Below are 14,498 nucleotides of genomic sequence, written 5' to 3'. Positions count from 1 at the left end.
GCACCCCATTGATTTACACCTGCATTTTGTGCTTCATGGCGCTAGGTGTGCTGTTTGCATGTTGGACATTGTTTTACACAGACACCACCGAAGAAGAAAGGTGCCGAAGTGCTGCACGTTTTGTTTTGTTTTGTTTTTTTTAATTGAAACAGGAGTCTGTCCGCATGAATGTCCAATGGGTTAGGAGTTGTCCATGAGTTTGATATCTTCAATCATGTTAAAAAGTTTTACAGCAGTCCGTTTAGAAATCTGCATTTGTGTATGAAAAACTTCCAAAATATTATAATAAAGCAAACCGGAATCGAACCCGCGTCCGAGACCAGCTCTTGTACATGAGTCACCTGCTTAACGTGCTGAGCTATACGGGCATCGGATACCCACTCATCAAAATTATTTAATAAATACCAGCGCACCGGCCCGTCGGTCAAACCGCCGAATAATGTTTACACAAATTTTGGCCCGAAGCCACATCTAATTGCCGGCCCCTGCGAATGCAAAATATAGCGTTGGATTCGCAATGCTTTACATTAAAAATATAATATACCGATTCAAAATGCCCTACGTAACTCGCTTAAATCAGACCGAGGAGAAACATGACACACGAGGAATATTTGATTAATTAAACGTTCTATTCAGGTGTGATTAAGACTCAGATATGAAAACAAAATCCAACCCGTTTGCAAACAAACAAACACTAACGTTTTTTAATCTCAAATACCCAAATCCTGCAGCAAAAATAAAGGCATCACATTATATGTATGGGACGATGTAATGCAAAATATAGCGTTGGATTCGCAACGCTTTTACATTGAAAATATTCGTTTGAAATACGTTCTGAGTGGTATGAAAAGTCCTCCGCTTTGATTCGCAACGCGTTTACATTAAAAATATTCGTTTGAAATACGTTCTGAGTGGCATGAAAAGTCCTCCGCTTGAAATACATTGGTTTGAATTTCGTTGTGAGCAACACGAAAAACATGAGAAAATCGTGTTGGTGCGCACGTAACCATAGATTAATTTACGTGATAGTTTCACGAATCCTTGTGAGACCGGGTTGGCATACCAGCAGCTGCTACTGGATGAGGATTCAAAAGAGTATGTCACCATCAATACACACAAGGGATTATTCAAGTACAATCGCCTGGTGTTTGGAGTGGCGTCCAGTCCTGCCATTTTCCAGAGAACGATGGACACTCTGCTGCAGGGGATTCCTCATGTGGCAGTCTACCTCGATGATATTTTGATCACAGGGGCCACAGAGGCAGAGCATTTGGCTAACGTGGAACAGGTGCCGAAGAGGTTCTCAGACGGAGGGTTGCGATTAAAGCGCAGTAAATGTGTGTTCCTAGCGCCAAGTGTGACCTACCTAGGACATAAGATCACAGCAGAAGGACTCTGCCCAGCGGAAGATAAAGTGAGGGCTATAAAGGAGGCCCCAAGCCCAAAGTGTGTCACTGAACTGAGCTCATTTTTGGGCATGGTGAACTATTATGGCAAATTCCTGCCCGACCTCTCGAAGGATTTGGCCCCACTGTACAAGCTGCTTCACAACAACACTAAGTGGCAGTGGTGCGAGGAGCAGGAGGGAGCTTTTAAGGAAGTGAAAGAGCTCCTCCACTCAGCGACGCTCCTAGTTCACTTTGACCCAGATAAGGAGATAACCCTTTCATGTGACGCTTCGCCATATGGTATTGGGGCAGTTCTTTCACACGTTATGGAAGATGGATCTGAGAAGCCGGTTGGTTTTGTTTCACGTACGCTGACAGCAGCGGAGAAAGGATACTCACAGCTGGGCAAAGAGGGCCTAGCCATTGTCTTTGCTGTCAAGCGTTTTCATCAGTATCTCTATGCCGTGCATTCAAAATCTATACGGACCATAAGCCACTGATGAGCCTGTTCAGCGAGACCAAATGCATGCCGCCGCTGGCCTCAGCCAGGATATAGCGCTGGGCGCTCACACTGTCAGCCTACCAGTACACCATAGTGTACAGAGCGGGTAAGGACAATGCAAACGCAGATGCGCTGAGTCGGCTGCCATTACCGGAAACACCCGCTGTGACACATGTACCTCCAGAAACAGTTTTTGCATTAGAGAAGCTGGCAGAGACATCTGTAAAAGCCTCCCGCATAAAGCAGTGGACAGAGAAGGACCCCGTCCTGTCCCAAGTCAAAACTTTCCTTTTGCAGGGTTGGCCCAGTGTGGTGGAAGGAGAGGAGTTGAGGTCATATGCTAAACGCAAAACAGAACTGAGTCTGCAGGATGGCTGCATCTTTTGAGGTGCGAGGGTCATCTTGCCTCCCCCAGGTCATGCACAGATCATGGACGAATTACATGAGACTCATCCAGGTGTATCGCGGATGAAAATCCTGGCGAGGTCCTATGTCTGGTGGCCGACACTGGATCAGGATCTGGAGAACAAGGTGAGAGCATGCACTCAGTGTCAGACCAATCAGAACATGCCTCAACCAGGCCCCTTGCACCCATGGGAGTGGCCAGACCGCCCCTGGTCTAGGCTACATTTGGACTTTGCTGGTCCGTTTAAGGGACAGATGTTTCTTATAATGGTGGATGCACACTCTAAGTGGATAGAGGCCCACATCATGAGCAACATTACAGCCCCCACAACAATTGACAAACTCAGGCAAGTGTTTGCAGTACATGGTTTGCCTGACAGAGTAGTCACTGATAATGGCCCGACATTCACCAGTGAGCTGTTCAGTGAGTTCATGCAATGGAATGGCATTCATCACATACGGACAGCTCCTTTTCACCCTGCCTCAAATGGGTTGGTCGAGTGGGCTGTTCAAACAGTGAAGGAGGGCCTAAAGCGGATGACAGGAGATTCGCTCAGCACTCAGCTTTCACGTTTCCTGTTTAAATACCGCCTCACGCCACAAACTACGACGGGACGCACGCCAGCGGAGATGCTGATGGTGCATAGGACCAAGTCGAGGTTGGACCTGCTGCGTCCAGACATGAAGGCAAAAGTGGAGGGAAAGCAGGAAAAGCAGAAAGACATGATCAACATGCACGGGAGAGACAGTTGAAACCGGATGACTGTGTCTACGTGAGGAACTTCAGCAGCCATAACAACCAGCAGTGGCCACCTGGAGTTGTGCTAAAGCGTAGTGGGCCAGTCTCCTATGTCGTTAAGCTGACTGATGGACGGATTTTCCGCAGACATCAGGATCATGTATGATTGCGGCATGATACTGTTTTGGAGGAAGACAGTGTTGCAGAGTTTCCAGTGGTGAGACCGACAACTGGGGAGGGGGGTCAACCAGAGAGAGAGAGACAGAGGTTTCTGAGTCACTCAGAGAGGATGAACTCGCTCACACTGACTCCCAGACTCCTCTCAGTGTCACAACACCAGACCCTCCCAAAACACCTACACCAGTGGGGAGTGCTGGGTCACCAGGGGTAGTGCGAAGGTCACAGCACACTCGCAAGCATCCCGACAGACTTAATGTTTGATGGAACAGTTTACATTGGACTGGATGTTAAAGCTGTCATGTTTTCCATGTGTTGAGTGTACCCCAGCTAAAGAAAAAAATGTGACTGTTTGGTTTCTGCTAGTAATTCACATTTTGGGGAGAATGTTGGAATTTAAAGGGGAGAAGTGTTGTGACGTGAGCATTATTACGTTAATCTAATCAGAATAAGAGCAAGAGCTATGCTCCCACCAGCGATCGATGTTCCTAATGTTGCATTTATTTTGAAAGAGATTTCTGCTCTGACGAACACTTCCGCCCCGGGCGTTGTGGTTATGCTTGTCCTCCAGCCGACAGAGATGTTAACAGACTAGCTCTGGTTTGAATGCTAAGTTTGCCAGTGTTTATATAAAGTGCAACTTCGGCCACAACGTTGTCGAGTGGTTCTTTTCAAGCTGAAGTTACCACAAGGACAAACTTTGATCAGAACAAATATTGAAGAGAAAGAAAGAAAGAGAAAGAGAGAGAGAGAGAGCTGTTTGTTTGCTGTCATACCTTCAGATCAGGAATCTTGAGGGTCTGCATCAAATCAGAGCTACTGCAATGCTCAGAAGTTATATTTAGAGGCAATTTTGTTTTTAGAAATCCAAGAACTTTTCTCTTAGATCTTCAGCACTCTGTGCTTTTAGCCACAGACATAAAATGTGGAGGGGAGAGAAAATAATTTTTCATCAGCACAACCAGGAACACAACAGTGATGACTGCTTGGGCCTAGACAGCAACCTTACTAGACAGAAATCTTAAATTGATGTCCCCAAAGAGAAGGGTTTTATCTCCATGGCTGTGCTGCACCTTCACAATTCATACTGATAGAATGTGTATAATCGTGGGCCCTCGCTATGCTTGTCTGCATGCTTGATGAAAGGGAAATGGGCTCCATACAACAAAAACAGAAAAGAGGCTTTCTAGTGAATGACTATTACCTCATGAGTGTGTCACTGCAATTTGGAAAAGGGCTCTGAAATATTCCATTTGGTGGTTTTAAATTGCCAGCCACTGAGGTGAAAAATACTAAAATCAAATACACTGCCACACGGAAACACAGCTGGCACATGCACAAATACACACCACTGCACAAGGAAATAACAGTGGTTGTGTGTCTGTGTGGCCAAGTACAATAACCACTTTCCATCGTCGGCGTACTGCTGGTGCTATCACTACTTCCTAGCAGATACAGTATTTTATGGCCAGACACCAATACCTCCTCGAAGTGCTACTGAGCCATATTGCACCTGATGCCAGACCACCACTGTGCGAGCTGCTGTACAACACAAAACTGTCAGCCAGCAACACATCTAATAGGATGCCTGTCTCTCTTGCCTCCAATCTCCCAAACAAACAATAACATCAACACTTTACTTTCCCCAAAAAAGAGAAAAAGGGAAGAAGCACAAAACGAAAATCTGTCTTTTTCTATCTGAGCACTGCAGAAGCTAAAACAATTCTCAACACTTTTTTGTTACTGTGCAGGTAAACATCTTCTTCCAGTCGAAAACCTCTTCTCATAGTGAAGACATGTTTTTGTAGCTTGCTCGAAACTTACTTGAAATTCAACCACAGCCTTACAGCCTTGTGAACATTTAGTATTTTGTGTATCTCCTGAATTTGTTGCAACACATGCAACCAACCTGCAACCCCTCCAGGATGGAAAAATAATGGTGACAGCAGTTTAGATCTGCAGATGCAGACATGTTGATCATGCAGTGCAGAAAAACTAACAGCTGCAGCATTTTAACACTTTGTCCACCTGCAGGCAGTGGTTACTCATTAACTTTGTTTTTTTTTTCCACTCGTGTGTTTTTTAGCATCTGTCACACCTTTTAGGTAGAATAAATTAATTGATAAAAATGGAACATTACTGTGTAATAGTAACCTGCAGTGGAAATTAAATACATAAACAGAAATATAATTCATCATATAACCCTACAGCAACTAATGGTTTCGTAAAAAAAAAAAAATTAAAAAAATTTCCCTCTATTTTTTAACTTTCCTTTTACATATCGTTAACTTGATCTGAACAACAGACACATGAGCTAAATAGGTAGTGTCATTTATATAATTAATAATCCTAATAAAGCATAGATACGTCACTTTTTATATTTGCTTATATCTGATTTACACTTTCTACTGTGGGCTGCCACTAGTGTTTACTTTCATGAGCAATTGTCTGCCAGTTTTTTTCTCCATCAATCAATTCAAACTTGTTTTGTCTGTATAATGCCAGGACCCTTCAGAGTGTACAGCAGGCTATGTGACCAAAGTTTGAACCAACAGTCTAAAACCCCAAAGATATTCAGTTTACTATTATGGGCTTACAGAGAAAAGCTTTAAATCTTCACGTCTGAGAGTCGGGAGCCAGAAACTCTAACAAAAACCATTACATTCTACAGTTATTGGTTGTTGTTCTATCCATTCTATGCATTTTTTTTTTTTACCACATTACTTCTTACAAATTTCTTTTGAGTTCTGCATCATCCTCTTCTGTTTGTTGGCTATTTTAAAAAATACATTTTGGAGGGCCACATTGACCAGACTTTAAAAGGCATTATAACAAAAATGCAGCTATTGTAATGGCTTTCTCTGTCAAAAAAAGAAAACAACAACAACAAAAAGCAAAGAAAAAAAACAATTGCTGTCTTCTGTTTCTCGTCATTTCGAACCTGCTGTTACTGTCATTGCTATCAGATTCCACTTGGTTGGACTGGAAGTGCAACACTGAAGTTGCTGTCACTGTTTGTTGTTAAGTGTTAGTGGTCTGAAATTCAATGATACTATATGAGATGAGGTTCACCCTCTGTATCAATGACATTGTCAGTCCTTGTAAATGCTCTTATGATCAAAATTAAATCTGGTTTCATACAGAAAATGGGGAAAAAAAATATGTATACATATCCAGGTTTGGACATTGAAAGTCACCCTGCAATAGTTAAAGAAATGCATTTATACAGAGAATATGTAAAGGTGGGTGTGTGACTGCTTTCAAAAATGCAGCTCCAGTGGCCAGGACAAAAGGCTAATGTACACTGCATGGAACTCTGAAATGAGATGATTAGTCCAATCAATGACTTCTTCAGTATGCACAGCAGAGACCTGAATGTAACGCTGCACTAACACAAGATGTTTTTCCTCACAGAGAAGGCTAGAAAGCATAAAAACAGTCATTTGCCTGGTTAAAAGCAATGTGGTCTTTATGAAGAAATCAACAGTTTCCTAAGATGAAAGCTGATGTATGAACCTCTCACAGGCCCTTGAGATCATACAGTCTGCCGTGATCTACCTGTCTGAGTCTATTTTCCAGCTAGGTGGAGTTCACACTCCCCAGTGCTGCCTCCTCATCACTGACAGCAAAGTGGTTTCGTTGAGAGTCTAAACAGGTATCTTCAGCCATCCTCACCTATGATTTTAATCACTGTTGAAATATGCTGTGGAATCACTGCAGCCTTCACGAGGCAGTCTACCTGCTCAGTTACCTTCACATCACCTCACTTTGTTTCCCTGGCCATGCTCTGCCCTGCCTGCTCTCCTGTCACATATCAAAAATCCAGTCGACAGCCACATAAACAAACAGGAGCAGCAGTGGGCACTGCGGAGGAAGATTCATGGGGATACGTGCGCATGCATGACAACTATAAAATTAATAACACTGAAAATGTAGTATACCGTTGACATAATTCTTAATAAAAATACATGTAAGGCTGTGACTGTGCTTCAATTACCACATACCTTTGAGTTTGATAATTCAAAATCACTTCAGATGAATGCACAGCTGCATTTATATTCTCTCTTAGTAACTGTAAAACTGCAGAATTCTCTGAGGTTTTTGAGTTTTTAACCACTTTATGATTAAGGTCAAATAAATGCACACATTTTTTATCAGCCAATATGCCTCCAGACAGTTAACAGAGTTTAATCCTCCCTGAAAATGGCTCCAGGGGTGCAGAAGACCGGCCACCTTGAATATGTAGCCTTGACTCTTGAAGCAGCCTTCCCTCAGCCTATTACATTTAATCTGAACCAACAGTGAGCTATTTTTCTTCTTGAAGACAAGATATTGCCAATCTCTCTCCCCCATGAGTACTGCTTATATTGAAACTGACTTCATCAGAACCAGCAAACTATATCCAACCTTCACAGGGACCTGTCAGCAACATCTGAGAGTCTGGCCTGGGCCTGGAGCCACGGGTGAGAGACTGGGTGAGCTGAGAAGTCCCTCGGCATTCCACGAGGACAATGCATTGACATATCAGCACTAAAAGAAACATCAAAAATCCTGGGAGTAAAAGGGTTGCTGCTCCAAGTTCCTGTATCCTGGAAAAGAGTTCATTGTTCTTTCAAGCCGAACCCTAGGGATTTGCCTTTAGACTGTCCACACTTTTCTTGTACTTCTTCTTCTTCTTCTTCTTCTTTTTCAACTACTTTTGTGGAGATCAAGAACCTTGGGGGCAGCAGGATAATGCCCATCATTCCCTGTAGATAGAGTATAATTACACAGACAAATTGTAATCCTGATTAGCCCCAACAGCCTTTCCAGCCTGTTTACATAATCACATTGAGATAAAGTCTTCATCAAGGGCTCAGTGGCCAGATTACAGTCTGTGCAGAGCCCACCTGATTACCAGCAATTAGTGACTGCTGGTATGGAGTTTTAAAAAAAGCGTATTAACAAAATATACAGGCTCGAAAGGAAATTTGAGAAATACAATGTAATCACAAGAAACAGAAGAAACGAGACACAACAGATGGACAGTTTTCAACAATCTGCTCACTATCATTAATCATTGACTGTCATTTGACGTATTTATGTTGGTGAGAGGAACAGGCCAGCGTGCTCTGTTCCAGTCCCTTCCTGTCTTTTCCTATCAAGTTCCAAATATCAGAAACTGAATAGATTTTGATATGCAAAGCACCATCTAAACTGGATTCAATCTATAAAAGTATAAAGTAAAACATCATCCATCTGCTTCAGCATTCTAATAACCATAAACAACCATGTAGAGTAGATGCAGGAAGCTGTGGCTGTAACTCCAATCTGAATACTGTACGTTTAAAGGGCAGCAACTCCTTCTCACATGACATTATCCACTGGCTGGATGAGAATGCGTCATAAGAAGGTGGTGTTCTCAGCTTTGTGACCGTCTCATTATGGTGAACCTGATTGATCGTCCTCCAATCGATGGACACAGTGAGACTGTCATAGGAAAAAAGGCCAAATGCAGCCCTTGTACCCATGAGGAGATAGAGTAGATAGTGAGCTCCCTGTCAGGGTAAAAGAATACAATTTGTATTTGCCTCAGGTGTTTTGCTCATTTTGCTCTTTTAAAAAAAATCCAATGCCTGCAATTTAGCTTCCTAAATTTATGTCTGTGTCAAGCAGTTTCATAAGTTCCCCAAGGATTAGGTGACACAGTTGCAGTGGATATCCAGAGTTATTTGGTGGTGGACTGCTGCGATGAGGAAAAAAATATCGCAGTTTCATTAATTCCTAAACCAAGAAGTGAAGTTTCACTGGACTCCACTTCATGATATGTGATCACTGTCAAGAACCAGACAGGTGATGGATATAACTTTGTCAGCTGAGAATCAGAACAGTGCATTACCCAGCGCAGGATCCCTGGCTCAAAAATAATCTAATTTCTCTTCACTGAAAAAGAACCTCGAGAAAAGTGCTGTTGCACAAACTCTACTAGATAGGAGTCTTTTTTATGGCATCATTATCTTAGCAAGAGAAGTGAGTCACAGGCCAGATCAAGTCGATATCTTTTTACTTCTGCGAACACTGTGTCAACTGTCAGAGCAGAGGAACAACAGCTGTTCCACCGTCCGTCCTCCTCACATTTCTCCGTGTCACTGTTTCCTCCACTGTTTTCCAAAAGAAGACCCAAGCCTCCTCCTCTTCCTCCCCCTCCCTTCCTCTCTGCCTCCCCAATTCCTGGCTGGCTGGCTTCCTAATAAGTAACAGAACTAGGAGGATTGGCAGTGGCCTCAAGGTTTGACATTGCCACAATGTGGGTGGTGATGAAACAGCACTGTGCCCGACTCTGCTCGACTCGACTTGGCTCATTCTTGGTGGGCGCTGCTACTCTGCATGCTGCACATTTCATCCACCCCCAACAGACAGACATGAGAATTACTCACAGGATGAACAATCTGTATGTAAATTGATATCTGAGTGCCCATATTCAGAAGCACATACATGCATTCAACAGATAAGTAGCCGTGCACTCAGACACATGCAAAATGTCGCTAAATACACACTCGTTTGTCTTCAACACATTGATAAGGGAGGGGAAGAAGAGGGTTGGAAATAGATTGTCTCCTTTTTTCTGCTTCTTGCTTTGGGTTAAATTTCACTTGGTGATGACAGTTTCACACAGTACATGACACCCATGCAAACATTAGATTCAACATGTAATCAACACATAACTGGCACAGCAAGGAAACAAGAAATTGAATTATTTGTGTTTGTGAATGTTAAAATGTTGGATAATGGGTGAATTCAGGCTAGGCAGGGTGGTAAATCAGCAACAATTGTTTCTATGTATCTATTTTACAGAACCTGTAGCATGTAAATAGCATGAGGGAAAATATAACATACAACAGAGAGGTTAGACAGTTTGGCACAAAGTCGAGGAATTTTGTTCCCTCATTTTCTCAAAGAAGAAAAACAATACACTGTGTCAGGAAAGTGGCATTTCAGTTGAGCGGAAATTGTCATTGGCTTGAATAAATTAAGCTGGTGGGTATAAGAAAGGGGTGAAAAAACTGGAGGCAGCGGTTACCTCACCAGCTACAGGGAGCATTCAAATGGGCAGACCCTGAGAAGGAGCCACTGGAATACTAAGAAGCCCACCTTAGACCTGCCTGCACTGGCAAGTCCAATAAACACCAGTGGACAAATTGGTTTCTACACCACTTATTACCACCTCGATGCTTTCTGCTGAGGAACTGATGTGACGCCAAAAAAAATCCCACATAAATACTTGAAAACTCGACCCGGCAAAAATAAGGAGAAAATGCGCACGTCTTTACCCCAAATAAATGAGGATCTCTGAAACATCCTATAGGAAATCTGCAGTGCATGCATTTGCGTCTCAACAATTCACTAGTTAGCCTACTAAGCAAAGCAGCTCACGTAGGCTATTAGAGGGAGCGTAGGCTACCGCAAGAATATCTGCTGAGGACTCCGTCAAAGCCTGCATTGAGCGCAAAACCGCTGAAATGCGCCCCTTAAAACTCCATCCAGAGCGGTCGCCTGTTTTTGCGCACGTCTGTAGCGTTAAAGCTTTTGATTTGTGGCACGCACACGCACACACGCGCGCACACTGAGGCACACCAAGCGCATCAGAAAACACAGAGAATTGCTGCAGTGGCTCGTACCTTTCACAGAAGTGAACATCAGTGAAAAGATGAGATTCCAAAAAACAATTCCCGTCCTAATCCGCATCGTTTTGGCTTGAACAAAGTCCCTCCGGCCACATTTAACGCATCTCCTGTTGAAAACGTCCCGTAGTTCAATAGATCCGTCGTAGTATCCGTCCCTGTAAATCCCCTTCATGTTCACAACTACAACATGCAACCTAGCGCCTAATTTGCTTCTCTTTCTGTGCGGGTTGGAAGTAGATTCCCTTCTCAGAGCAGAAACAGGCAGAGCCGCCCGCCGCGCTGTGTCAGCTGATAGCAGAGAAGTGAGAAGGACTGGATTTTAGGAGAGGACCACAGCAACCTGGACCAGGGCTCAACCATCTTTGCTGAGAGGGGCATCAAGTGTGAGGGTCTGTGTTGGCGCGCTCCCGCATCCGCCGTCCAACATCTTCCCCCCTGTGATCCTGGAACCCGGCGGAGGAGAGTCTAACCTACTATCTGAATGCTGCCTTTATCGATCGGCAATTGAGCCGCACAGAGAGTGAGAGCGAGAGAAAAAAGGTGGTGTTGGTGTTGGTGTTGGTGGTGGTGGAGGGGAGGGAGGTGCGAGAGGGAGAGCGTCCTGTGGAAGTATGATTGGGCTGATGTGTGGGTAACAAATCATGAAGTGGGAAACAGTGAGGTGTGGGTGGCCAGAAAGGGGGGAGGAGGGGGTAAGAAGGAGGAGGAGGAGGAGGCTCGTCATTTATGGGGAGAATGTAAATCCTGAGGAAGAAATGAACTCTGTTAATGACAGCATGTGTGTGAGAGAGGAGGAGGAAGAGGGGAGGTAAGGAGGGAGAGAGGTGGGGGTGTTAGGTGAGACTCAAGCCAGGCAGCATCCCGTCCTGAGAGCTGATGAAAGAAATTCGCCTGGTAGGCAACCCCGCCATAACTCTGATTTTCATTTTGGAGATCGAGCGGGGCCGTTATTGGGAGTGATGGGGCTGAGGCGATTTGCAATGCAAAGATGGAATGATGACGGAGCAAAGCGCAGCCTGCTGCAGTGGGGCTCTTCTGCCATCTAGCTTCGGAAGAGTCACCGACCTCCACTTTGAGACGAGGGAGGGATGAGAGGGGGTGGAGGGGCGGGGGGGGGGGCAGTGGAGCGAGAGGCCGTGATTGCACATAGAATGAACATCATTCGCTCTATAAAACATTCAGATAGAGTTTCTTCAAGAGCTGTTGATTCTAATGCGCGCAGCTCCGCTTCCTGTTTTCGTGACAGCCTCTGGATTCCCACGGCTTCCACTGGAACAACAAATTAAAGTTGCTGCTGCTGCTGCTGCCGCCGCCTGAGAGCTGCGGCTCAGGGAAGAGCTCTGCGATCAGACGAGGTTTAAATCAATTATGTGCATAACTTGGGGTTTGAATATTGCCCAATTAATAATTGTAGTTGCAACGACCTCCACAGAAATCAATATCTGGTGCTCTATTGGCGAGATTTATTAGCGTCAAGTCAGCAGCCTGAGTTCATGAAAGCTCATAACGCTGAGGAGGAGAGCTGTCCGCGGTGCTGAAACTGGAAAACAAGGCCGACACGGAGGAAAATCCTACAACTCAAAGCTTAATGTAGGCTCAGGAGATATAGGTGAGGAATGAGGGGAACGGTTAGCAACAGGAGTCATGCTTGAGATATGACATATTAATGGCTGCTTTGTCTGCTACATGTGAGCTGTACTGTATACACTATTGTTCAAAAGATTGGGGTCACTTAGACCTTATTTTTGGATGTCCTTATTCTGAAAAGAAAAGCATTTTTTCAATTAATACAACATTAAATTAATCATAATTACAGTGCAAGCATTGCTGATGTGGTATATAGCTATTCTACACTGTAAAAAATAGCAAAATTTTACAGTAAAATTCTGGCAGCTGTGGTTGCCAGATCATGACTGTAAAATTACGGTAAAACTAGTGGTGGGACGCAATTTAAAAATTAATCTAGTTCAATACAGGCTTTGTAATCAATAAATCATGATTAATTGCATTTTTTATCAAATGGCAATATCTGACACAATGAGCAATTTTTTTCAATTCAAATAAATTTTGGCTGATGAATGAATCGATGAATAGAAATATATCTGAATTCAAACAACAAAAATGTTTAAGTTTCATTTATACTTATCTACATTTTTCATCTGTCTACTACATTCAGAGATTACTGCAAACTCAAAGTGCAATTATAGAAATTATACTCAACATTTTTGGACTTTTTGTAATCTCAAGTCTTGCAAAGTGGACTATTGTGGGATGGCTTCATAGTTTGCCAAACTTTCTTGTGTGCTGATTCACTCAGTGCCTCCTGTGTATCTTCTTCACAGCTGTCAGACAGACTTTAGGTTCATTAACGCCACCTACCGGGCTGGAGTGTGCATCAGTGTTACCACTGTGTCAGAAATTAGGGAACTGAGAAAGGTGCCATTAAATGCATCAGGGGGGTTTTAATCCTAGGTAAAACATCTTCTTCAATTAAGGTAAAGAATTGTATCGATGGTGGGGATTTTAAAACTGCGCTTCATTCCATATTTTACTGTAAAAAAAATGTAACCTTTAAAAAATATTTAATTTTACTTTAAAATTTAAATAAAAATAACATCTAAAATAAAAATTGTGTTATCTATTCTAAATATTACAGCATTTTTTCATTATCAACACAACAGTTAGTGTATTTAACATCTAATATGTGTATTTTTTTGGAAATGACACAGTATATGCAAAAATTGTGGTCATAGCCGTCATAAATATTAAAGTATATGTCTGTAATTAACAAAAATGTACATCAAATGTAGGCACAAAGTGTTTTTTTTACATGAAATAAATGCAAAAATCACAATGTTACTTGCTCTATAACAGTATGTTTCCATTATCAGTACATTTAACTGTGAAAATTTGTATTCTTTTTGAGAAACAAATGCAAGAATTACAGTACTGATGTTTTACATATTACGGTATTATTCCATTAAATAACTGTAGAGGAGTAGGGAAATGTATTTTTTAAAGATTTTTTTCCCCTGATATGACTTATTTCCGATGATTCTGTTTTATACAAACAATATCAAACTGTTTTCGAGTTCTCCGATTTTTACTGTAATGGTTTGACAGTTTTTCACCACAAAATTCATGAACATTTTTTTACAGTGTAGCTGGAAACGTCTGATTTTTAATGGAATATCTACATAGAGGTACAGAGGAACATTTCCAGCAACCATCACTCCTGTGTTCTAATGCTACATTGTGTTAGCTAATGGTGTTGAAAGGCTAATTGATGATTAGAAAATCCCTGTGTAATTATGTTTGCACATGAATAAAAGTTAGAATTTTCATGGAAAACATGAAATTGCCTGTGTGACCCCAAACTTTTGAACGGCAGTGTAAATAAGTATAGCAGGTTTGATAAACTATTAGATAGACCACCCAATATACTGTGGTTGTGTTATATTTGTATGAAATAAATCTCATATACAGCTCACACAGTTGAGGAAAAAATGGAGCCATTACTCAGAGTTGGGAGTTATTTCCTTAAATTCAAGCATGACTCCTGTTGCTATTTTTTCTCCTCCTTTCTCACCTATGTTTCTTTGTGAATTTCAAAAAGTATCAGA

General features: G+C 42.5%; 1 protein-coding gene across 6 annotated transcripts in view; it reads right to left on the bottom strand.

Moving 5' to 3' along the window:
* Nucleotides 1-11,535, bottom strand: part of LOC110966116 (CUB and sushi domain-containing protein 3-like) — a 241,430-nt gene extending 229,895 nt beyond the window's left edge. For 4 of the 6 annotated variants that reach the window (XM_051956535.1, XM_051956536.1, XM_051956538.1 and 1 more), the window contains exon 1: nucleotides 10,870-11,528. In XM_051956535.1, the coding sequence (XP_051812495.1) occupies nucleotides 10,870-11,047 (178 nt within the window). In that variant the 5' untranslated portion in view covers nucleotides 11,048-11,528. Of the gene's footprint in view, nucleotides 1-10,869 lie in introns of all 6 variants that reach the window. The other 2 variants (XM_051956539.1, XM_051956537.1) reach the window with 2 other exon arrangements.
* Nucleotides 11,536-14,498: the final 2,963 nt, after the last annotated feature.

The sequence above is a fragment of the Acanthochromis polyacanthus genome, chromosome 12, assembly GCF_021347895.1.
Source record: "Acanthochromis polyacanthus isolate Apoly-LR-REF ecotype Palm Island chromosome 12, KAUST_Apoly_ChrSc, whole genome shotgun sequence".
NCBI classification, from domain to species: domain Eukaryota; kingdom Metazoa; phylum Chordata; class Actinopteri; family Pomacentridae; genus Acanthochromis; species Acanthochromis polyacanthus.
The sequence above is the reverse complement of the archived record's forward strand: the minus strand, read 5'-3'. Positions and strand labels throughout refer to the sequence as shown.